Raw genomic sequence first — 25,864 nt, forward strand, 5'->3', positions numbered from 1 at the left:
AATTTATAAATATATATAAATATATACATTAAAAATCAAAAGGTCTTATTTATATATTATATTTCTTTGAAAATTGCTAAACTAACTTTTTAGGACCAATTTAAAGTGAACCACTTTGTTTTCCAGTGTGGGTGCGAACACAAGAAGGATGTGATGGGCCCTCGGCACCGGGCCTGACGTCTGCTGTTGGCCAGCCTGCGACTCCTTGTGTGTTTCCTAAGGGCAGCAGGAAATGGCTAGTGGGGAACATTAATAATTTAGCCTACTTTCGTGCGCACTTAGGTCCTCTTACTCTTTGCCGCTCAAGATGTGGCATCGAGGATTTGGAAATTGTCAAATGTGAGAAACGCAGTGGCAGCCGGCAAAAGAGCAGTGAAAAATGTGTAAAACTTTCCTAATAATTTGCATACTTTTCGACGCGCAGGGAAAACTTTGCCGCACGCACGATTTCTGCCGAGCACACTGGGACAAAACCAAAAGTAATTGCAAAATTTTTAAAATAAATAAATGCCTAAAAATAAATATTGAGCATTTGAAAAATATTTTGAAACCCTTAAAAAAATAGTATAAGTAACATTACTTTTTTAAGATTGAAAGTTAAACAAACTTTAATACTTTTTAAGCACGAAGATTACAGAATTTTTGGTGCTTTAGCTAATGTATTGATGTCAATATTTAAGTGTAAGAAAGTTACTTTTAAAAATATATTCTTGGCTTATTTACTGAATGCCAAATCAATTGAGTTGGGCCCACTATGCGGCGCAGACCACAGAAATTAGAGCCGGCGGGAGCTTAGAATAAATTTTCACACTCTTCGCGAGTGCAAACAAAATTAACGGGCACGCAAACTTTAAGGCAGCCAGCTGACCGCCCCCCATTCTCACCCCCTATCTGTTGTGTTTCCCCCGTAAAACGCAGTGCAGCACAAAAAGTTGCACGAATGCAAAAACCTTCTGCAAAAATGTCACAGAAAGTAGCAGCGGTGGGCACGGTGAAGGCGGTAAGAGCGGCAGAGGCAGTTCAAAGCAACAGCAGCCAGGACCCCCTTCCCTTTTTCCGACCCCCCTTGGCCGCTTTCCATGCCCAGAAGTCCGGACAGCGACAGCATTTTTACGGCAAAGCACGCTACTCCCACCCCACAGCCGGCGGGCAAGTGCCGGCACTCTTTGTTGCCATTCCGCTGCTTTTCCTACTTTCCTGCGGTTTTCCACATCCAAAAAAAAGTTAAATACTCGACGGATAACAAGTAAGCAGGCTTTAATCGTGTGAACCGACTATAAGATTCCTGGCACTGGCTTGGCAAGCACTAAGATGGCCCCAAGGAGACTTTCTGGCTAGTTGCAAAATAAGATTACAGGAATAAGCCGCAAAATCATGATAAAACAGTTTAAAATAATATGTGTTTAATTCCCACAGGTGGCATTCAATAAAAAATGCAAAGATGTGTCATATACCCTATAGCATATACTATATGTTCTACGTTCTACGGGTAACCGAAGTAAAAAGCCCCACAAGAGTCTTCAGTACCGGCACTACTTTGGCCACATTACAGCGGTAACTTGCCCAACTTTTCGGTGGTCAAGACTGAGTGGGTGGGTTGGTTTTTCTGGGTGCCTGGATGGGATGCGGATTGAAGGACACTGGAGCGTAGACAGGCAGCTTGTTGCTTCTTCCCTGTGGACAAACTGCAATTAGCAATACTTTCCCTTGTCCCAGGCAGATGCGGAAATCTTGAGCACAGTTTGCTGGCTGTCCGGTTTTTGTCGCTCTAAAGTTTTCCATTCTAAAGTTGTTGGAAATAATGAACAAGGACGCAGTATTTGATGGTGCTTAAGAAGTTCCCCCAAATAACTTTTGTTGCACGTTGAAATGTGAGCTCGAAAGTGTTCGATCTTCTATTATGGATAATTAACGTTTTATGAAAGGTTTGTTCAAAGAGATAAATAAATACAAGATTTGTTTAGCAATCTATAAACAAAAGGTAGTTCTAACAATTATTATAATTTCATTATTATTAAAACAAACAACGCTCGAATTTTCTTATTAAGGAAACCAAATGTGTGTATACAAATGAAATGAGCGCCCAGGAAGTTAAAAGTACAATCGGAGAAGCCCGGAAAATATTTAATTTAAATTCCATCCTCCCCCTTACGACCCAGGGCTGATCCTTTTTCTATTTCCCTGGAGTATCCTAAAAATATTGCCCAACTCCCCGCCCAGTAAAGCCAAACAAATACCCAATTAATTAGTTGGGGCCCACAAACTTGGTCATCGTGTTTGGGGTTTCTACATTTTCCAGCAGCCGTAGGAAAAATATATATTCGACGATAACTTGGAAAATGAATTTGCTTCGCGTCGCTGGTGCTACCAAAAATTTCTAATGCCAGAATTTTCCCCCCGGCTTTTTGTGAAAATTATACATACACCTAAATACACATGCACACACCCGTATAGTAAGTTTGTTGTTCTTGTTGCTGCGGTTGAGCTGGGTAAATAAAACGGAAAACAAATGAATATAAATGTGAAACAAACCAAGTCCAGAGAAAAAAGAAAACCCAATGCAGGGCGAGCGAAATGAAATTTCAACGGAATTTAGTTGTCCACTGCACAGGAAATAAAACTATGGCATTCCAGATGGTAATCTAAGGGCCCTATATCTAAATAATGTGGTATTTAAATTTTCTTACAGCCAGCGAGATAATTAGATAGGTATTAACCCCCTTTTAATAAAATTTATAAGGTCATTAAGGTTCAAATTATACTTAAAAGTGACCACCAAGAATATCTTGTACCACTGGGATAGTTAGGATACATATAAATAAATAACTTTTTTAAGAACAATTGCCTCTTAAAGATCTAACCATTATTTTCTGTGTAGCTAGTGGGTCTGTGCCATCATTGTTTCGAGTTTTTCCTGCTCATATTTGCTGCCACCGAGCTGAAAACAAAGGAAAAGCAGGGCAGGGCGAGTGACCATTAATGGAAATCTGCTCAACGAAATTCGCATTGCAGAGTGGGCTGCTGTAATAAGGAAACGCCACAGAAACAGACAACAGGGCAAAACTTCAATTCCAAAATCGAGTTCTGTGTGCACAATGTGCTCGCATTACTCATGCGCCCCGTTGGCCAGCACGTAATATTCGAAAGTGGGCAAGAAAACAAGAACCAAGACCAGGGTGGAAAAACAGCTCCTGCCTTATGCCTGGCCATAATAAAATGATAAATGAGTACGTGCACTCCAAGCTAAACGCATTTTAATTTGAAAAACGGAAGCAAACTCGGCTGCAGAAAGTACCTTCACATTGTGGCAAACAAAAAATAATCTGGAATGGCTGGCAAGGGCCTGCTCATTTTTCTTGTTTGGCTTAATTATGCATTCCCAGCTAGAGTACTGAGCTGATCCTTTTCCCCAGGAGTCTTGACAACCTATTACGGATACCTGGTACTTCTATTATATTAGGATACATGGCTCTTTTAATGGCTTTTTCTTGAGAGATTGTTGGGAATTTAGATAAAAAAGTAATGTGTATACACAAATATTACATTTGAATTGAATTTATATATTAATGTTATAGTCCTACTAATATTTAACTGGTTTAAAATGCTATCCCAAAATCGTAACTAATTTAAGCCTTTAAAAAGTATGAAACTTTCCCAGATATCACCCCACCTCTGGTTATTATAAATATTTTTTGTATACCCATTAAATACGAAAACATAAAGAAAATGTAGTTCCCAAAAGTTATTCATGCCTTTTGTTGCAGCAACATCTGGTCGAGGCACTCGACTGTGGCTCCTCCACTTGTTTTCTGAGCAGCAGGTGGCAAGGGAAAGCTCGGCCGGCCATGTTTGTTTATGCAAAACTCATTTGGCTCCCGAGAGCAAGGCAAACGCACTGTATTTCCAATAGTGTCGACTCGATGTGTGAGTGCAATCATCTGCATTTTCCCCAGCACTTTCCCCGCCAGCCCATAAACAGTTGCACAAGCAAAATGTTGTCAGACACACGGAAGAGCCACATGGGAAGGCCTACTCGAATGTGATGGCTTCTCCCCAGAAATCCTGCTCGACTTCTGAACCCAGGAAGCTGTCTGCCACGTCACCACGTCCCACCGAGTATCGACATTAAATTCTTGATTGACATTCAATACAACAACACGAGCTGCCGTCAGTTATGAAATGGTTATGACGTTCATTTTTGCGTTCGATTGTGGTCAGTAGTATTTTGTCATTTATAGCGACTTTTACAAAGTGGCAGTGATATGCATTACACATTTTGTAATAAACTGAAGGTTTTGATTGTCGAACCAATGTGATAAGGTGATTAAGTAAACGTTACTCTACTCTACCAACAAACCTATTTTCAGAGTTCCGCTTTCATGAAAAAATGTTTCGGTATTTGAAATGCGTTTCAGAATCTTTTTTATGTCCGATTCTTTCGAATTTCCAATGGCTTTCAGACTGTAGACCCAAAACTGCATTTCCAAAATCCATAACTTGGGTAGTCGGATCCCGATTCTGAAGGTTGATATCTCTATGATTTTGTGGCTGAATTCTGTAATATTCTACATTTAAATATTTCAATTATCAGAGGGTCAAAATTTAAGCCCCTTTTCATGTCAGATTTTTACGTATTTCCAATATTTTCAGACTGGGGATCCAAAACCCCACTTCCAAAATCCATTACTTGGGTAGTTGGATCCCGATTCTGAAGGTTGATATCTCTATGAGTTTGTGGTGGAATTTTCTATTATTCTACATTTAAATATTTCAGATATAAGAGGGTCAAAATTTAAGCCCCTTTTCATGTCAGTTTTTTCCGTATTTTCAATAGCTTTCAGACTGTAGACCCAAAACTGCATTTCCAAAATCCATAACTTGGGTAGTCGGATCCCGATTCTGAAGGTTGATATCTCTATGAGTTTGTGGTGGAATTTTCTATTATTCTACATTTAAATATTTCACTTATAAGAGGGTCAAAATTTAAGCCCCTTTTCATGTCAGATTTTTCCGTATTTCCAATGGCTTTCAGATTGGTGACCCAAAACCGTACTTCCAAAATCCATAACTTGGGTAGTTGGATCCCGATTCTGAAGGTTGATATCTCTATGAGTTTGTGGTGGAATTCTCTAATATTCTACATTTAAATATTTCAGTTATAAGAGGGTCAAAATTTTAGCACCTTTTCATGTCCGATTTTTACGTATTTCCAATATTTTCAGACTGGGGACCCAAAACCACACTTCCAAAATCCATAACTTGGGTAGTTGGATCCCGATTCTGAAGGTTGATATCTCTATGAGTTTGTGCTGGGATTTTCTATTATTTTACATTTAAATATTTCAGTTATAAGAGGGTCAAAATTTAAGCCCCTTTTCATGTCAGATTTTTACGTATTTCCAATATTTTCAGACTGGGGACCCAAAACCGCACTTCCAAAATCCATAACTGGGGTAGTTAGGTCCCGATTCTGAAGATTGATATCTCTATGAGTTTGTGGTGGAATTTTCTATTATTCTACATTTAAATATTTCAGATATAAGAGGGTCAAAATTTTAGCTACTTTTCATGTCAGATTTTTCCGTATTTCCAATGGCTTTCAGACTGGGGACCCAAAACCGCACTTCCAAAATCCATAACTTGGGTAGTTGGATCCCGATTCTGAAGGTTGATATCTCTATGAGTTTGTAGTTGAATTCTCTAATATTCTACACTTAAATATTTCAGCTAAAAGAAAGTCAACATTTTAGAGCTTTTCATGTCCCATTTTTTCGTGATTCCATTGACTTACAGACAGAATTCCCTTTCAAGGAGGGTCAAATTTTTGATATTTTTGATGGTATCCCTCTTTGAATTTGAGGTTAAGGTCTGTAATATTCTGCAATAACATTTTAAAGTCATTTTATGAATTATTTAGTGTCCCAAGTCCAAGGGGAATGCTCGATCTACACAATTTAACTTACGAAATCGTGGGCATCACAGCGTGCGTCACCTTGCAAACGCACATTGCATAAACTCAATTTTCACTGCATACTTTTGTGCATGCGGCTTATAAAAGTAACATTATTTTTCGCCATCATGCTTCTGGGCTGGATTAAAAAATAAATACCTAGGTATATATTCAATTTGTTGGTTTCACAAACAGGCACAGAAATCGTAGCAGATTTTACCATCAATTTACCGAAAAACGAGTGTAAGTGCCCAGAGACATGCTGGAAATTCTATTTTTCGGACATTTTTAGTGCACCAGTTTATTGCATTCTCCCGGCCGGAACTTACCTGCAAGTAAATAAATGGAAATACATTTTATTTTTGTGGAGAGAGTATAATTTATTAATAATTCAAAATTGTGCGGCTTGTATTTAGTTTGTGGGCGCACATTTAGCCCAAAACAAAACCGAGGAACCCAAACTCAAAACAAAATCGAGCCAAACCAAAACAAGAGAACAGATCTGGCCAAAATGCAGTTTGGCATGTCCAGAATAGTTGGCTGCCAAAGTGGTCAAACTGGCGGGAATCGTAGGCATTTCGGGCTGGTGGCCGCCTTTGACTCGGCTTTCTCCCGAGGCAGTTCTAATGAAAATTATGGAGCTCCTGCTGCCTCTAAACGAGCAAATGATTGAGTCAAAGGCAACATATAAATGATGGCCCACTCGAACGCCTGGGGCCACGAAACAGATATATTCCACTACTCATGTCCCTGGCAAATCCCTCAAACGCCAAACCCGATAACGAGCTGTGGCACACTACAGAACACTCGGGAAAAATGATGTTTCAATTCAGATACTTTAGTAAAAATAAAAATATATAAACATTTTTATCAAAGGCGAAAAATGAAGTATTAGTTAGTATTTAATAACATATTTTTGTAATAAAAGCCATATACACTTGCATAAACTTCAAAATACTTTCTTAAATAAATTTAAAAACGAAGGCCTTTTTAAGAACTATTATTAAAGAGTGCTTTTAATAAATATGTAAGGTCATAAGTCGATATAAACTATACATGCTAGGTGGCGTGTTAGTAAAACAGCAGATTTATGGCATGCATATCTCTATCCCTCTTGCACTCCCTTTAGCTGAAACTCGAGTATCTTATATTTCTCTTGTTATTTCCCGCAGTGCCTTGTATAGCACATTCAATTTTCGTACTCCATCTTGCTGCGGGACAAGTGCACTGCACTCGTTCGCAAGCTGAAGTGACTGGGTAAAAGCTTAAATTGAAACATTTTGTTTTGTTTTCCGATGAAGTGCAGAATCAACTTCGAGAGTTTCGGCCAACTTGCTATCATGCTCTGCAACGAGTAAAAGCCAAAAGGGGAGACTGAAGACCAGAACGGCAAAGTAAAGACACTGGAGAGCCACAAGATAGATTGCCCCCGGCAGTCGCTTGAAAACGGATTATACAACATTAAATTAGATATTAATAAAAATGACTCCGAGTACTGACCGATATCAAAAGGCAGACAAAAATACTCTAATAAAAGCAAATAAAATCAAATTCTTATCAAAAAGCCACTTGCCCCCAAAAAGTTTCTAAAGTTAGTTTCCCTGAAAGCAAAAGTTCGTTTTAATATTAAATAAATTCAAACTGAATATTTTTGTACACAAAGATACAATTGCCTTCCCACTTTAATGCATTTAAGTTCACATTATGATTTAATAGAGGGCTTTATCTGAACTATTTGAAACTAGAACTTTAACGAAGTACCACAAACTTTTCCCTAATACTATAAGCAGCAAAAAGAAAGTTGTGCGTTGAATAGATATCAACAAAGTTGTGAGGACAGTTTTGAGTTTTGCACCCACTCGCATAAATACTTATAATACTTTTTTAAGAAGCCAATTATGGTAGGGAAAATATGGTAATTTCCAATGCAGAAGGTAAATGCTGGGAGTGGCATGCAGGCTAAGCATGATGAAGAAAAAATCCTTCATCAGGCTCAGATATAATATTACACAGCTCCGTAATGGGCCAGCAGATTTCCCTTCCATTAGGCCCAGTCTGAAATAAACAAATTCAAAAGAGCACATTTCATCCAGCTACCAGGAATCCCCTTTGGGTCGCAGTAACCAACATTTGTTGCCGCAGGAAAGTTGAATCGAGCGAACTATTTTTTATGGCCCAGAATGGGCGACTGGTCGACTGGGCGGGAAAATGGGAAATGCCTCGAAGGGGAGGGAGGGGCCATCATAAAAATAAATGAAAAGGTCACTTTGTATTGGTTGTGGGACAATTTAACAGAGGCAAATGTGTATGCAACTGTAATTTTTCTGTCGGTGGCAGCCGCCCAGCAGCAAAACCATATGAAACAGCAACAATTGTATCCACACTGCCACACGAAATACATACCAAATAGTTGGGGCATGTCCTTGGTGTTTGCTGAGGGGTGGGTGGGTGTGTGTGTCCTGGCAAAGTATTCGTGTGGTCCTGCTCGGTTGGCCTTTCATTTGCTGTCCCACACACGCACACACAAGCGATTCCTCATAAGCCTTAACAAGCGCCATTATTATTGGACCCACACACCCCAACAATTTCCCATTTTGCCACTTTTCCCGCTTTCCCCCCGCCACGCACACACATGTGGCCAAATGAACATGTTAAGTTTTCAACAGCTATAAATTATTTCTTTACCAGACACTCGGCTTTTTCTCTATGCTAAATGCCCCCAAATGAAAATAATTTATTGTGGTCATTAGGGGAGGTCCTCCCATCGGATCCTGCTTTGAGCATTCCTCGCATAACCTACAACTTATTCCTGTTGCGGGCAATTATTTACACTCAGACATCGGCAACAGTCGCACTAGAACGGCACCGGCAAGCGAGTTATACTGATTTCTATCTGTATCTGATGCTAATGACCTGTTAGTGCCCTGCGGTGGCAACTGTACTCCTCGATCAACTGGTTTCACTTAATTGCAACGTTGAAAATACGCCTTTAGGGTACTTATTTGGCCAGAGTTTTAGCCACCCTTTCCATTAAGATGCCATTTTCGAGAACTTAAGCCGTTTCACAACACTGAATCATTCTCGGCCAGAGTTATCACCTTGTTTATGGTCACCTTAATTGTGGTCATTTTGTGACATGGTCACCTCTAACACTTTATTATGACATTGCAGTACGCGTTGTTCTAGAATTAAATTAAAATTAAAATAATATTAAACGGATACCAAATAAAATGTACGTGATAGCCTAGGGCATTACTGTCACTGCGATACGGCACATCAAAAAATAAACTTGCTAGAAAAATTAAAAAATCCTTTAAGTTTACATAAATGACTTTAAAGTTGCTCTTGGTTCTACTGGCCTCCATGATTCCATTTCGCGAGTCTGAGAACTCCATAAATACGGACCTCTGCTCCCGGTTCATAAGATCCCACTCAACCGATTCCGATGGCAGGGGACGCATTACCATGATCGATGAGATTAACTGGACGGAGGTGCTAACCGGCGAGTGGTTGCTGATATTATGCTCGTTACCGGATCAGAAGTGCAAGGATCTGGAGAGGAGCTTATACAACTTGGCTGCCACCTCCATGGGTTGCCTCGATATTGGACTGGCTGTTTGCGATCTCTCAAAGCTTTCGACGATGCAAAGACGATTCTCCGCCTTTGCCGACGAGACCATATATCATGTGCTGGATGGGGACTTTCGTAAATTGAATGCCAAACAGGACCTGATATCCCTCCGCGATCTCTTGCATCTACGTGAATGGATGGAGATTCACACTGTGCCGTTTTGGAGACACCCAACTTCCATATTTACCAATTTCTCTGTTTTTGCTTTTAGTTCTCTCGTCACCTTGCTGCGGTCTGGACTTGTTGGACGTAATGTTTTGTTTGCCACTATTATTCTCGACTTGGTGTTTGTCAGCATTATGGATATTGTCATACTAACCATATATGTCTTGTGGTGTTTAGCCTCGAAAATTATTTCCAACTACCATCGTTCTAAAAAAACACACTACCAGTTAACTACGTATATCAATTAGACGTACAGAAAGCATGCAAATATTATCCAATAAAATATATATCTTTTTACCATATATATTGATTCATCGATTTTAAAATTGTAAACAAAATTTTACAATTTTATGCAGAGATCATAGTCTTTAACAACTATTTTTTATAGCTTCTTTAATTATTTAAGTGGCGGTGACACAGAAATCTGAGGGAAGCAGAGATTTCTGTGTCACCTCCGCTACAGATATATTACTTTATTTAAGGACAGTTTCATTCGGGGTAATCCCTTTCCTTTTGTACATTAATATTTTAAACTCCTGAATAAGATAAGAGGGATCAAATAAAACGGTTCCTGACTCCCCTAATCAGTATATACGCGGAGCAGGGGGAATGGAGGCCACCGAGTCGTCCAAAGTGGTGTCCACCACCGGCCGATATTTGATGGAGGCACATCCCTTGTTGCCCAGAGCAAAGGTCATTGTGTGCTTTCGCCAGTGCTCCTCCATTGGCTTCTTTTTCTGCCCGGCCATGGGTGCTCCATAGTCCAGTTCATCCACGCGATTCTTGAAATCCTCGCGAGCATGGGAACCCCGCGACTCCTTGCGGTTCTCCATGGCCGTTATAATGTGCACCGCATTCGCGAGCATATTCTGAAGCTCCAGGGTCTCAACCAGGTCGGTATTCCACACCAGAGTGCGATCGGTGACCTTGATGTCCTTGAACTGCTCACACAGCTCGGCCACCTTCAGGAGCCCTTCCTTGAGGAGTGTTCCATCCCGAAAGACGGCCGCATGTTTGGTCATGGTCCTCTGCAGCTCCAGTCTCAGCACAGCCGTCGGAGTGCATCCTTTGGCGTTGCGCAGGCACTTGAAGTTCTCCAGAGACTTCTCCGTAGCCTTGTCCTCTACCTCGGGCGGCTTGTCCCCGGGACAGCTGTTCTCGGCAATATCCAGGGCACAGACCTTTCCGAAAATAATCAAGTCCAGCAGGGAGTTGGCACCCAACCGATTGGCGCCGTGCACGGAGGCGCAGGATGTCTCCCCGCAAGAGTACAGCCCCTTGACCACCTGCTCCTTGCCATCCTCGTCCACCGTGATCACCCGCCCCCTGTGATCCGTGGGGATTCCCCCCATGTTGTAGTGGACAGTTGGCAGAACCGGCACGGGTTCCTTGGTGACATCCACCTTGGCAAAGATCTTGGCGGTGACCAAAATACCCGGCAAACGCTGCCTGATCACCGTTGCGTCGATGTGGTGGAGTTGCAGGTGCACATGATCCTTCAGGGGACCGCAGCCATTGCCGGCCAGGACCTCCATGGTCATGGCCCGCGCCACCACATCCCTGGAGGCCAGATCCTTGGCCTTCGGGGCATAGCGCTCCATGAAGCGTTCTCCCTTGGAGTTCAGGAAGAATCCACCCTCTCCCCGAACTCCCTCGGTGATCAGGCAACCTGCTCCGTAGATGCCCGTGGGATGGAACTGCACAAACTCCATGTCCATGAGGGGCAGCTCCTGGCGGGACACCCAGGCATTGCCATCTCCCGTGCACGTGTGCCCTGCGGTGGTGGAGAAGTAAACCCGACCACAACCGCCGGCGGCCACCACTGTGTTGTTGGCCAGAAAGCGATGGAAGGTGCCATCGTCCAGTTTCCAGGCCAGGCAGCCCACACACTTACCCTCGGACATGATCAAATCTAGGACGAAGTAGTCTATGAAGTAGTGGCAGAGATCCGCATGCTTCAGGGTCTGTCCGTAGAGCGTATGGATGAGCGCATGGCCGGTGCGATCTGCGCATGCGCACGCCCTCTTGGCCACGCCGCCCTTGCCGTAGTCCAGGGTCTGACCCCCAAAGGGTCGCTGGTAGATCTTGCCGTCGGGTCGCCGGGAGAAGGGCATCCCGTACATGTCCAGCTCGAGCACCGCCTTCTCCGCCTCGCGGCACATGTAGTGGATGGCGTTCTGGTCGCCCAGCCAGTCGCTGCCCTTGACCGTGTCGTAGAAGTGGTACTTCCAGTCGTCCTTGTCCATGTTCGCGAGGGCCGCATTCACTCCGCCCTGGGCGGCCACCGTGTGGGATCGGGTGGGAAAGAGCTTCGATATCATGGCCGTCTTGAAGCCCTTCTCCGCCAGCCCAAATCCCGCCCGCATCCCAGCTCCGCCGGCTCCAATCACAATCGCATCGTACTTGTGATCGGTCAGGGAATACTCGTCCTTGCAGCAGGAAAACAGGCGACTGGAATCAAGGAGGGTTTTGATCATGGGGCGGGCGGCCCTTCTGGCAAACAGCCGATTCATTTTCCGTGGAGCTCCTGGTCTGTGTGCCCGACTAGATCTAGTTTTGCGTGGTAATATTCTAGGTGTATTCGAGTTGGGATGGAAAACACAATGCCGATTAGACTATCGCAGAAGCCTTTCCTAGATTGGTGCTAAAGAAACTCTTTAGATCGAAACATAATAACTTAAATTTTTTGATTTTGCATAAACAGTTTTCCTATATTTAAAAAAAAGGGTGCATATCTCAAGTATGTTTTCTAGAAAGTATCTACATAAATGCTTTAAAATTAAGCAACGAATTGAAGCAGTATATTTTTAAAGCCAAATAGCATTTGCATAACTTGGTTCTCCAACCAATTGTTTGCCAAGTCACGCCATTTTCAGGTTTGGAGCTCGTTAAAGCTAAAAATTTCCACGAAAATCCTGCGGCGGCATCGCAGAGCCAGAAGTAGACAAGCGGCAAACAGGTCGAGATGCTCGAGATGGTCAAGATGGGCGATATGGTAAAACATGGCCCAAAGCAAACACATAGAGATCGGGCCGGGCAAACATACTTAAGCGCAGCGAAAACAGCAGAGAACGAGCAGTATGTAAATGAGTCTGGGTTTCGGGTTTGGGTCTGGGTCTGGGATTGGTTTTGGGATTGGGACTGGGACTGGGACTGGGTTCGAGCAAACAGACTCGAGAGGGGCGAACCCATGGGCGGAAAGCCAAGAATGGCGAACGAAAGACTTCGGACACGAACTCGATCGCTGGGTGTGTGCTCTGGGATCGATACAGTATCGCCGCGTATCGGAATGGACTGGGATTTTCCCGGCGGCTAATTGCGCCGAAAAAGGACATGCGTATTTGCGTGTGTCCTGTGCAAACGGAATGCCTGCCCCGGTTTCTTCCTTTTTTGCTCCTTTTTTGTTGCCGGCTGCCTGCTCCGCGTTCGCACTCTCGCGTGTTTGCTTTATGAGTTTACAACCTCAGCCTAATTGAGGCGGGGAAATTCGCTTAGGCGGCCATAAAATCGAATTGTTTGCAAACACACAAGCAGAAAGGATTGGCCATAAAGCGGCTACAATGCCGTGCGGTGAATATTTAGGGCAAGGACGCTCTCGTCCTCGAAAAGGGCTGAGGATCGCAGCCCCGCGAAGGGTTGTCCCACATTTCCGCGTACTCCTCCGCACGGATTCTTAATGAAAGCCAGCGGCACCTTTAATGAATGATTATGGTAGCAAGGCATAGGTAGCCAGACACATCCGTCACTTGTCCATCGCCATCCGTCAGATACATTCCTACATTGGCCAACGCTCGGCCACTCCGGCCTCCCCTCCATTTTCATCTGGCATCGGGTATTTTATTGAGTTCCCTGGGTCTGTTGATTTTTCTCATTTACCCCCGACAGCCTGCCGTGCCAGACCTTAAACTAATGGCCATCGAGGCCCGCCGGCTATTTGTCTTTCGGCCCAACTTTTCGACCCTTCCGTTCCGTTCCCAGCCCCCCGATAGAGTCGGCAGGTCCATTGACACGCGGCGATGACTTGGAACCGACTAAAATGCGAGCCCGCTATGGGAGCCACTCTGAAGTTCAGTCGGCGACTGCAAGAGGCGCGTGATCTCAAAAAATCACGGAAAACCTATAAATAGTTGTCGCATTGTGGCTCATCAACGAACTAGAAACAATCCAGCCAACTTTCAATGAATCGGGTTTCAGCTGTTCAACTTTTATTATGTTCCTTAAAATTAGCACTTGAATTAAGGCTATAATGAATGGTCATTTAAAATATATATTTTTAGATATTTTTGTCTTGCATAGAACGTTATTTAGATCATCAAGAAATTATTAGCAGAATATAATTTAATAAATTAGTAATGCAAAAAATTAGATTAACTTCATAAAGGTAAACTTTTCATTTAAACTTAGCTTTAACCTGCACAGTCATCCCTGCCTACGAGATCCCATATCAAAGAGCCACTCAATCCCGATGCGCTCTAATTTTGACGCCGAATCTCGTTTGCCAACTGCGGTCGCGGACCGCCCCAAAAAGCCAGCAACTCCGCCCCGGGCCAGCTTGTATTTTGGCCACATACACAAATTGACGCACGGAGCCAAGTGTTTACAACTCGAAATTCAGCTGAAAATTTTACCAAAAAGTAAAAAAAAGAGTGTTGGATCGGCAAACCCGTTTTGGACTGCAAACAGACCCCATGGAAAAAATACAAAGTTTTAATTGGTTGCGCAAACAAAACATGAAACGAGCGTCTAAACAAATCAAAGCCAGTCTGCGGCGGACAACGGACAGCGGACGGGCACCGACGGAAAGCAAATCCAGACCTACTTACACTGAAAGAAAGGCGGAACGGTTTAACATTTATACACAGAGTGACCGGCTAAGGTGGTGAAGAAATGGTTTAAATCTGGGTCCTAGCCAAAGTCAAGAAAAATGGGTTTGAATTTTGCTTAACAAGATTTTTGCATCAATCTTATGGATTTATAACCTTTTGATTTTGAAGCTTACAGTAGGTTTAGTAATAATATAAATGCTTTTTTATTTCCTATCCTTATACCTTATATAATTTAAAACCTGTAGCCCCTATGAACTTTACAACGATTAAGTGTGATTCAAATTTATCTTGGACCACTGTTATAAAGCCCCTTTAAAAAAGTGTATTTATAGGCTTTAAAAAATACTAATTTCGCTTAAGATACCATCTATTTGTACAGATATTGTAAGAACAATTTTTTCTGTAAACTAAAAGATCATATATAAACAGAGGCTGTAAAAACATCACAAGCCATAATCAAAAGTTGAGATACTTTTTCCTCTGAGCCACGATTTCGAGCGGCTGAAACACGTTTCACTTAATTTTTGGCGCATGCAGTGCTGAACGATTATCCACGGGGGCTACAGCAGGGGCCGCGAGACTCCCGCCCAGGACCTGGACGCCAGTGCTGGGAGGTGTGCTCGCCCCGAGCGATCCGACCCACCTGAGGGCCGCGGCCAGAGCGCTTCTGCCTACCTGTGGCCGGTTCCCAAGCGATGGCCGCAGACTGACCCGCCGGCGGAGCGAGCGAGAGGCGAGCTGCCGCCGCGGCCTTACCTGTTAGAGGGTGTGGCCTAAGCGAGCGCCGACCGCTCACAGACCGGGCCAGAACGGGACGGCCGTATGGGCGGGAATCGCGCAACGAGTTGCGCTAGCCGGCCATCACGGGCCAAAACAACAACGATGTCGGCCAAAGACGGGAAACGAGGAATAGAGGCCCCGAAAGCGCGGCTTGTGATGGTTGAAGAAATTAGCACCGATCGCTGATCATTAGCTCGGGAACGGTGGCAGCGCAAACACACGATCGGCGGCAGCGCACAACTCGAACTCGGAACTCGACTCGACTCGGAGAACTCAATAAACCTGAAAAATAAGGCAAGCGGTTCGCGGCTGCATCTTCCTTGTGATTCCTTCCATCTCATCCATTTCCACCCAAGTGATCCGCCACGTGATCCGAAATTAAGTGAGCCTAGGTGTTAAAAAGTGCGTGACTGGGTCGATTTCCAAACTAAACTTAAATTAATAGCAACCTATAATCGGACGCAGTTTTCCCACTGGATTATATCGAGAACGCCGACTTACGGCGCGGAGAAGTTTTCCAAATTTGTAAGTTTATCCCAACGTTAGTTCCTTGTGAACTTAAAAATTATACGAGTTCTAGAGAGCGGGTAAAAATTAAGATACAAAACACATGTTTTAAAAATAAAAGACAACATTAAACTAAAAATTAAATAGGCTCGGATATTAGATATTTTAGAAATGTAAATTAGATACATTTTTTGTCTATGAATATTTTTACTTCTTTTAAAAAAGGATTTTAATATTTTTACAATTATCGTAAGGTATTTCAAAGTATGTGTTGATTACTTCTTTTAAAACCTCCTTAAAATAATAACTTTTATAAGTATCTGAATTGATTGAATATTTGTTTGATTTTGATGAAGCGTGCCGAAGAGTTGATATGAGAATTTATGTTTGTTAAAGGTGCGATCGTCACTATATTTTAACTCGTTGGGAGGATTTTTAGTTTATTTGATTGAACGGCATATTTTTAGGTTGTCAAGTTTTTTTCAGATATCTTTTACTAACCATTTATAATACAGGAATTTGTTCAGCTTATGAATCCTATATGAAACATTTTTCTTGTCTAGAAAAAAGCATAATGATATATTTTAAACAAATAAACTTAATTAGAAACGCTTCTCAATAAAACACGCCGTTGGCACACCTAATATTATTATTTGTATATTGTATATTCACAAATTTATTTAGGCTCGCAATTTATCTTTTGAGTTCTGGTTTCACTTCACAAACCTCAAAAATTGCGATTTAAGATTTGTATAAAAAAAACTGTTAGAATCTTTAATATCAAATCTGGCGACTTGACCACCGTCTTACAAGTTTCTCTGTGACATCAAATGTAACCCATTTTGACTACGAAATCCCATCCATTGACCCCAAAACACAGATGGCGCCCAAACACACCGCCCATCACCATTTATAGTCGCCCCTCCGAATGCAGAGCTGCGAGACCATAAAATGCCAGTGTTTATTCCCCCGTGTGACATATGACCATAAACGTAATCAAATAGCAAATTGGCAAACCTATTTAAACGAACGTGTGAAAATCAAATGCCGAAGCCAAACAAAACCACCAAACAGACACTTTTTGACACTTGTCCAAAAAACGAGAAGAGTGTTGACGAGCCGCCCGAAATCCAGCGGGCAAGTGACAAAATCCCCCATTAACGATCCTAATAATACCTCTAATGACATAAAACAGCAGCCGAGAAGGGGGCGGGAGGAGCCATCTCAGTGGCCGTGGGCGTGGCGTCGGTTCACACGCAAATTAGTGGGGACATAAGAATTTCAACGCAGAGCCTAGAGGTGGATTGCCAAAAACAGCGGCCGATCGACCGGCCGATTGAACGGCTGGCCAATTACGACGCATGTGAAAATTATCCTATTAAATGCAAATCAAAGATGCCCATAAACAGACCAGAAGGAACCGCCTCCCGGCCCGCGGCACCCGCCCCCGCAGATCGTTTAGTACTTGACAAATGCTTACTAATTAATTACAGTTTGTACAAAATTTTAGTACGCCGCTCATAAAGTGCGCCTATCAGTGTGCCGTGGAGTGCAGAAAACAAAAGTGTGACAATCGCGGGGTGTATACTAAGAAAAACTATATACAGAAACAATCCGCCCACTTCCTCTTGCCTCAAGGAGCGACCTTTGACATTGTCCTCCGGAAATTTGGGTTCGAAATTACCCCACCTTGCTGGCATTTCCGTTTCCGTGCGGAGGCTCGATTTCAGTACGCCCCCGCGGAGTCTAAATTTAAATTCGGTTTATTTCCATGCGAAGTGGTGTGTGAAATTTAGCAAATTTGGTTTAATCGCCTCCGCCGGGCTACCAGCAACTTGTCATCGCTGCCACCCGCCAGCATCCTGAGCACCTGAGCAGGTGCGAAGTGTAGTCCTTTTCACTAAAGTGCGAATCGGAGTAGATAAATCGATTTGTGTGGCAAATAAATAAAAATAATATTACACGTGAGCGGGTTTCAAAGGGAGCTAGAGGTCATCGCTTGCTCAGTTGGGTTACAATAAAAGCAAGGGATTAAAAAAGAATTATAAATCAAGCTGGAAGAAGTGTAGAATATAAGATACAGTATCTTGGAAATACCAACTTGACATTAAATAATGAATTTGAACCAAAGTAAAGCTTTATAAGGCGTATAAATGGAGGTGTTAAAATAAATTGCCAATACGCGTGTAGCTTAATTTATTCACATATTTTAAAGGCGCTTAAAAAAAGACTTTTTTAAGCCAATTAAACAGCAGCAGACAAAAGAAATGGTAAATGTGTTGTGCAGCCAATTAAAGTTTAACAGCCTTAATGAAATGCAGCAAACATACTGCTAATTTAAAGTGTTGGCTGTGGTTGCCCAGTGATTTATAGGAGACATTTGACATATTTAAGCAACTCGCCTAATGCGGACACCACCTCATACAAAAATCTAAGATGAAAGCAATCAAATGTATCTGAGATTCGGCGAATGTGCTGCCAGGGACGCCCATTAGTCCGTGTACTTTGAGTACGTAAGCGCCGTATTACAAAAGGTTCGGTTCGATTTCGAATAGCGCGCATATTTCATACGAAAAAAACCTCTCAAAGCGTCTGGGTAAATATCAAAGTCACGAAATGATTCAAAAATCAACAAAGCCAACAACAAAGCGGATGGGGAAAGAGTCCAATGCAAAGCCCCAGCCGAAACCCGTCATGGCTGCCATCAAAAGTCAAAGTATATACTATACTCTATGCCATCCGCCATATATGGTGTATACACATGGGCAAACAGTCACACACGCTTCCTCTGATGAGGAGACAACACACAAAAACAGCTTTTCATTAAGCTTAGTGACGGAGACGACGGAGCTGGCGGCCCCAAAGTGGGGTGCGGTGGAGTTAGAGGCGGTGCGGATCGATGTGGAACACAAACACGGCCCCGGCATGTGGGGAGCCATCGGCCCCGGCGATGAAGAGTGAATTTTTATGATGTCGTCTATTGGGCACATGAGAAAAACGCGCCAAGAATCGCGTGAAAATTAGGATAATGCGGTGCGAACACGAGCTGGGAAAGCGGAAACCTTTGAAAATCCATAAACAGAGTACAACTTTCCATCGGCGGGCTAAAGTGCTTGAACTTTTAAATTCAACTGATTGAAATCAAATCGAAACTTTTAATTGGGCTTGCCCTGGGGGCTGTAGATGAAAGGATACGGGCTATAAGTTCTCAAGGGTCTATTAACTTGTATTAACTATTTATTAGGTGTATTTTAGAGTTGAAACGAACACAACCCTAGAATTCGATACATATTATTAAATTGAATGTATAAGTAAATTCAAAAGGTATAACATAACCCTTTCAATATAATTTTCCCCCATTCCACATAAAATGTGTCAGGTATTAGGGGTTTCTGAAGCCCCTCTTTGATTGATTTGCCTATCCAGCTTTGGAAACCTTTTTAGGACACTAACACATGTATCTGCTGATTGATTATAGAGTTTGTCTCACCTAGAACCCGAGAGAAACCTGTTCGCCTGACACCATCAAATTAAATGGTTGACAAATCCGAAAGACATCAAACCGCATTGCGGCCATGGCCATTTTATGACGGAAGATGGCCAAAGACATTTCCCATAAATCCCAGAAGGGAGAGCAATCTGTTTTGGGTATTCCGATGAAAAGAATCCTAGACGGCGGCACTTGGCCTCCAATTGGCGGGCCCCCAATAAAAACAAACAAAACAATTAATACATTTTGTTAATTTATGATTACAAAACATTGCGAGAAACACTTTCGGTGGACGGGGCCCCAGAATTTAGACATCAGCCGAACCGGCACATCTGAGGGGTTTTTCGAGCATCCCAGCCGAACAAATGACCCTGGCCCGACCCCGACGCAAAACAGAGGTGTTTGTTGCCGCGGCCATAAATAAGAAGGGTGCCCGTTGTTTATGGCCGGCCAGCATCTCAGCCGACTCAGCCTCAATCCCAGTGCCACTACCACTACCTCTACCATTCCCATTTCCATTCCCAATCCCCGGCAGACAAGATCCCAGGCATGGCTAAAGTGTGCAATATAATTAAAAGCCGACAACAGAGCTGGACGAGCATTCTTCTAATGCTCCTGGGACAGTGCTGTAAACGCATAAAGCCGACACTTCGCCGGCCAGGCGGGTGAGATTGCTTTGATGTAATGCCCAGGCACACTGAGCACGGCCACGATGGGCTTCCAAGTCGTGGGGAAAATAATGCTTTCTGGTACTCCTATAAAACGGATGAATCTCGGTCTATGAAATTAGCCTAGTGCAATCTTCAATCTTGTAGTTAAGTGTTGAATTTTTAGGTGCCTCTTTAAGTTAAGAAGTAGCGTAAAATAAAATTATTTAAATTAGATTTAAAAAGTTTAATGTATAATAATCAGATAACTTTAATTTCGCAGTAACATATTCCAAATAGTAATCTGTTCCCTAAACTAATTTAAAATATGTTGTACCTATACATCTATTAAGTCATGAGTTATAATAAGGTTGTTAAGAAATTATTAAGCATTGTGCGTGAAATTACTCGTAAAATATCAGAAATCTAGATCACTTTCTACTTTCAGTTATATAAGGGGCTTAACCTGCATTAAGTTTATTATGATCTCTTCAAACAATTAGATTAAAACTTCCTTTTTATCTTAGGATTAATATATAAGTAAAATCTTAGGTATTTTCTGTAATTTCCCCATTCGTAAATGAGATTAAGAACCAGATACATATTTTGCCTGTATTTTTTAATTTTAATATTAATGATGCATTCTTTCTGTATCTTTTAGCTGACATGACCACATCGCACATCCTTTCCGCCGTGGATCCCACAACCGGACTCAGTGGCAGTGTGTCGGGGGGCGGAGGAGGCGGCGGTGGTGGTGGCACTGGCGGCAGTGGTTCCCCACAGCATGTGACCCACAATGGACACGGGCATGGTCACGTTGGACTGGGGGGCGTGGTGGCGGTGACCGCAGGCGGTTCCAGCTCAGCCGGAAATGGCGGACATCGCGTGGTCGGCGGAGCCGGCAGCCCCAATGAACTGGACCGCAATCTGCGCATCTCCCTGGACGATCGGGAACTCTGGCTGCGGTTCCAGAACCTCACCAACGAGATGATCGTCACCAAGAACGGCAGGTGAGTGATTCAAATTTTCAGGGGGAGGGATGTGGGGGATTGTTCGAAATTCGAATGTGTTAAACGGCGATGGCGGCGCATTTTGTTTTCCTATGCAAATTGGCAATGAGGTTTTGCGCTTTTGTTTTTGCTGCATCGGTTTTCCATGGTTTTCATCTCACTGCCCGCCGCTTGCAAGTCATAATGAAGCGTTAACGTTTCTCCAGTTCAGTTTCACAGCGGTACACTCAAAGAAATGTAGTAAGTAGCTTAGGATTTTAATCCTTATAATGCAAGACGCAACTATCCAATTTAAATTATTTTAAAATAAAATATTCCTATAAAAAATTTGAGTTTTAATAGCATAGAATTCCAATTAATTTAAAATAACATCATAAAAGATCCAGTTTGGTATATGAATATCTTAAATAAAATATATATATATAATATTTTGAGTTTATAGTACCAAGGGATGATATGTTTTTAAAAATAACATCAGAGGATCCTTAATATGCTTAGTAGGATATGGTCTTGCTCTTTCAGTTGCATTTTTTCCGAGTGTAGGTACATATATACGTCTAAACGTGTGTTTATTTACATGCCAACATTTGTTGAAATAAGTAAAAATATTTACCAATTTACGGGCATATGTACGGGGAGTATGGGTGTGTGTGCGAAACGCGCGTTTAGAACTTGGAACCGGGCCGAGAGTCGGGTCTGCTGGCCTGGTCAGGTGCTAATTAGCGTGGCCCGGCAACAGCCGCCATCTTGTACTAATTGTTGTGGAACAGAGCCCGCATGAGCGTTCCAATATTTGCCCACAACGCAATCCGTACCCTCTTCTCTTCTTCTCTTCCGCCTCCCATGCCATCTCCAGATTTGGGTTCCGACTTGGCAAGAGGTTTTAGGGGCTCAGGGCTAGGCCTTCGGGCCTAGGTCTGGGCCAAAGGCAAAGGTAAACGATTCGTGGCCGTTGACCATTGGCGCTCACTGTTTGCCCACTATTACGAATGCAGGGGGACTGTTATATAACTGTCATAATTGCTAATTGCGATCTCCGTTGTCACCAACAGGCGCATGTTCCCCGTGGTGAAGATCAGTGCCTCGGGCCTGGATCCCGCCGCCATGTACACCGTCCTCCTGGAGTTCGTCCAGATCGACTCACACCGCTGGAAGTACGTCAACGGTGAATGGGTAAGTCTATCGACCGATTTGAGTCATCTACTCGCTAGATTAAACACCTAGATTCACTCTCATCTCATATAAAAGTAAGAGGATCTTTTAAAAACCTACCATAACCCAAGATTTCATTAGATATTTAACTGTATCTTGTAGAACTCTACCAAAAATACTATCTCTCTTATACTTCAAATAATATCTATCCCATTTTTCAGGTGCCTGGTGGCAAGGCGGAGGTCCCCCCTTCAAACCCCATCTACGTACACCCCGAATCTCCCAACTTTGGGGCCCACTGGATGAAGGAGCCCATTTCGTTTGCCAAAGTAAAGCTCACCAACAAGACCAATGGCAATGGACAGGTGGGCAACGTTTACAGAATCTTAAATCTTAAAGCTCTGCTAACATCTTGAAATTCCCTTCCAGATAATGCTGAACTCCTTGCACAAGTATGAGCCACGTGTTCACCTAGTTCGAGTGGGCTCCGAGCAGCGTCACGTGGTCACCTACCCCTTTCCGGAGACGCAGTTCATCGCGGTGACGGCCTATCAGAACGAAGAGGTCACCTCGCTGAAGATCAAGTACAATCCCTTTGCCAAGGCCTTTCTCGATGCCAAAGAGCGACCGGATACGCTGTATCCGCACGATACCCACTACGGCTGGCTGATCCCGCCGCCCACCCATTACACGGCTGCAGCCGGCGCCGTGGCTGCTCCTCCGCTGTCCATCGCCCAGGGCCATGGATTGGTGGCCTCCTGCCCCAGCGTTTCCTCGGCGGCATCTGTGGGCGCCTCCTCAGGCGCCAGTTGCGATCGCTATGGCAGATCCCTATCCGGACGCAGCGCGGCGCCCACTCGCACCACGCCGTACAGCCGACCCAGGGTCGTTTCCGGTTCCGGCTCCAATGGCAGTGCTGGGAATGCCTCCTCCACGTCGCCCCAGCCACCGTCGGCTCCGCAGACGCCCACCAGCCTGCACTCCTCGTCCGCGGGATCCGTGAGCACCAGTGTGAGCAGCTCCAGCACCGGCGGACTGGGCTCCGCCTCCAGTGCCGGCTGCTTCAGCAGTTCCTACGCTCAATCTGGGTTTATGCCCGTCGAAGCCAGTCCCACGGCGTCCGTGTTCTCGTACCCCAGCAGCTGGCAGAGCAATGGCAATTACTGGAACGCCACCAGCGTGCCAGGACCCATGCCCATGAACGTGTGCAGTGGCCGCAATATCTGTGAGTAGAGCTCAAAGAGGGGTTCCAGCTTATGTCCCCGTATAATATCCTAGGGTACCATACCTTCGCTTTCAAGCTACGTGACCTCTTAACTTCAATAACAGAAATGTAATGGCAAAGTTTCTAGTGTACTGCTGCGGTGCCTAATGCTCCTTAAAGTTTTAAAATTCATATTTAAAAATGATCATAAACATTTTTATAAAAGCAAAAGTATTATCCTCTTGAAGAGAATTTCCGTAAAAAATTTTATATTTATTAACTATGCCTTCTCTACCTTTTGCAGCCTCCCACAACTCGCCGTCGCCCACGAACGGATCCCCCAGCTACACGACCTCCTCGCCCAGCTACACCATCCACCACCTGACGCCGCACAGTCACCAGTACAACATGACCCAGCCGGACATCTACGGCACCGGCGTGGGCGTTGGCGGCGGTGCCGGGGCATCGGGATCCCCGCAAGCCACGTACGGAGCAGCTGCCCACCAGGTGTACCATCCCACACCCACCTCGCCCACCCACCAACTCTACACGAATGCGGTGCTCAATGCGCCCTCGGCGCTCAGTTATCCGGCCAGTGGGTGGCACAACGGATCCGGGGCGGAGTACGGGCTGTACCAGAACGCCGCCGCCGCGTACTACCAGCCGGAGTACATTCCTCTGGAGATCGGGTAGGTTGAATCGGTGGGGAACTGTGCGCTCTTACCCGCTAACGTAGCTATCAATGATTCCCCGCCACCCGCCTTGCAGCTATGCCACCCATCCGCTGGAGCCCGTGGAGGTATCGAAGACGCTGGACGATCCCCAGGCGGCCATGTACAAGCCGAGCGACGAGCAGGGCTCGGTCATCACGCTGGAGTGCGCCAGCTCCGCCCTGAAGAGCTCCCACGACATCAAGATAGAGTCCTCGTCGCTGGAGCACTCGGTGGAGCGGGGCGCCGTGTCCGTTTCCGGCGGAGCGGCGGTCGTCGCCGTGCCCACCGCCGTGGTCAATGGAGCCCCCTCCGTGGGCGCCGACACCTGGACGCCCCTCACTCCGCCCCAGAGCACGCTGCAGTGATCGGATGCCGCGTTGGCAGATGAGTCCCCAGCCTTTAGACGCATGACCCCAAGGATGTTCGATCGCATTAGATGTAACGCCCTAAGTTAGTAACGCTATTAGTAAAGCACCCCCAACCGCAATCGCACCTATTGTAGACCTACCTATTATATATACGCTGTAAAACACTATCCTATAAAGTCGTAATCGAAGTACACAACAGGATGGAATTTTATTTTTGGGGGAGGTCCGGCCGGAGTGTAATGGTACACTCTTTTTCATTAGGTTTTATTTTTTAATCCAATTTAAATTTCCTTAATTAGATTTAATTAGAATTACCTTTGCTAATATAATATTTAACTTTGCAAACCCGTGAAAGGACACTATAAGTCGAATACCCAGAGCGAATTTATTTTATCAACATAGGAATATATTTTGAACCAACAAAGTAGCATGCAGTATTTACCAGAGTCCAATCTGGGTGTTCTGGAATAGAGTGCAATATTTACTACCAAAATATTTGCTCTCTCTAGACTCCAGCCAGGATCTGAGCAGTTTGCCAGGCAGCTTGTTCCTGGGTGTTGCACAATAAAAGTCAACCCGCCCGGGGGCCACAGAGTGCGGCATTGCAACGTCGTGGTAAAACAATAGATAAAGTCTTAAGTTTGCGTGGGGTCAGCCAACGGGACTCGAGCCGTATTTGAAATGGCAGCTATTAAACCTAAAATCGCCTCGACAATTACGGACAATAACGAGGTGGGAGGGCGAGGGGCGACCCAGAGCCCAGCTTAATCCCGGCTCATTGTCGGAATCAAAGGGGTATTCAATTTAGTTTGAAAGTTTGCCCCATCCTGCGGGCCACTCGCAGCCAGACAATGGAGCACTTGGCAGAGTCAGTGCCCCCGGGCCGATCTCCAGGCGGCAATCCGGCAGGAGCAATCCAGCCGTGAACCCGGAGTGCCCACAAAGGGCCTCGTGCCTCTACGATAATGAGTTTGGGTAATTCGCGTGTGCTCTGCAATGGCCCATGCAGAGTGCATTAGAAACCCGAGGACCTGGCCCACTGAATGTGCCGCCATTCACCTGAATGGCCGGACACCCGCACAGCAGAAATAGTTGGTGCAATTAAAATTACACGGCACAATCGTTTGTGGAAGACTGCTCTCGGCAGGTCCGGAGGTCCTTTGGATTGAAAGGGCACTCGGCAAAAAAATCATATCTTCTGCCTTTGACTTAAAGGAGTAAGTGGTCTTACTCTCATCAAAGGTATCGGTTTTTATCGAGAAATAATCATAACTGAAGAAAATATAAGTTCAAGGATTGACACAATGTTCGCATAAAACATACTACTCGTACAAATACACTAGGAAAAAAAGCAGTTCACTGTTTCAAAATAGAAGCAAAAGGGGATCAGTCTTAAGTTCTAAAAAAGAGGGATAAGCTGT

General features: G+C 44.2%; 4 protein-coding genes across 8 annotated transcripts in view; 2 read left to right on the top strand and 2 right to left on the bottom strand.

The window, feature by feature from the left end:
- LOC108035085 (uncharacterized) overlaps positions 1-25,864 on the bottom strand; it is a 98,477-nt gene that overhangs the window by 70,513 nt on the left and 2,100 nt on the right. The gene's annotated exons all lie outside the window — the stretch shown is intronic.
- Positions 9,201-10,048, top strand: LOC127010897 (thioredoxin-related transmembrane protein 1). Its single transcript, XM_050886455.1, has one exon. It carries the CDS (start codon positions 9,278-9,280, stop codon positions 9,992-9,994), a length of 717 nt encoding a protein of 238 aa, XP_050742412.1. The 5' UTR covers positions 9,201-9,277; the 3' UTR covers positions 9,995-10,048.
- Positions 10,123-12,343, bottom strand: LOC108035086 (succinate dehydrogenase [ubiquinone] flavoprotein subunit, mitochondrial). Its single transcript, XM_017110503.3, has one exon. It carries the CDS (start codon positions 12,257-12,259, stop codon positions 10,331-10,333), a length of 1,929 nt encoding a protein of 642 aa, XP_016965992.1. The 5' UTR covers positions 12,260-12,343; the 3' UTR covers positions 10,123-10,330.
- On the top strand, positions 15,502-24,639 carry LOC108035089 (T-related protein). Of its 4 annotated transcripts, none has more exons than XM_050886447.1 (8): positions 15,503-15,754; positions 15,818-15,877; positions 20,658-21,006; positions 22,059-22,179; positions 22,380-22,523; positions 22,588-23,383; positions 23,667-24,051; positions 24,131-24,639. In XM_050886447.1, the coding sequence occupies exons 3-8, from the start codon at positions 20,663-20,665 to the stop codon at positions 24,438-24,440; spliced, it is 2,100 nt and encodes a 699-aa protein (XP_050742404.1). In that variant the 5' UTR covers positions 15,503-15,754; positions 15,818-15,877; positions 20,658-20,662; the 3' UTR covers positions 24,441-24,639. The 4 variants fall into 4 exon arrangements, with proteins under 4 accessions (XP_016965997.2, XP_050742404.1, XP_050742403.1 ...); XM_050886446.1 differs by having other exon boundaries at positions 15,503-15,734; positions 15,798-15,877; XM_017110508.3 differs by having other exon boundaries at positions 15,502-15,877; positions 24,099-24,226.

This window comes from Drosophila biarmipes, chromosome 3L (assembly GCF_025231255.1).
Source record: "Drosophila biarmipes strain raj3 chromosome 3L, RU_DBia_V1.1, whole genome shotgun sequence".
Lineage (NCBI taxonomy): Eukaryota > Metazoa > Arthropoda > Insecta > Diptera > Drosophilidae > Drosophila > Drosophila biarmipes.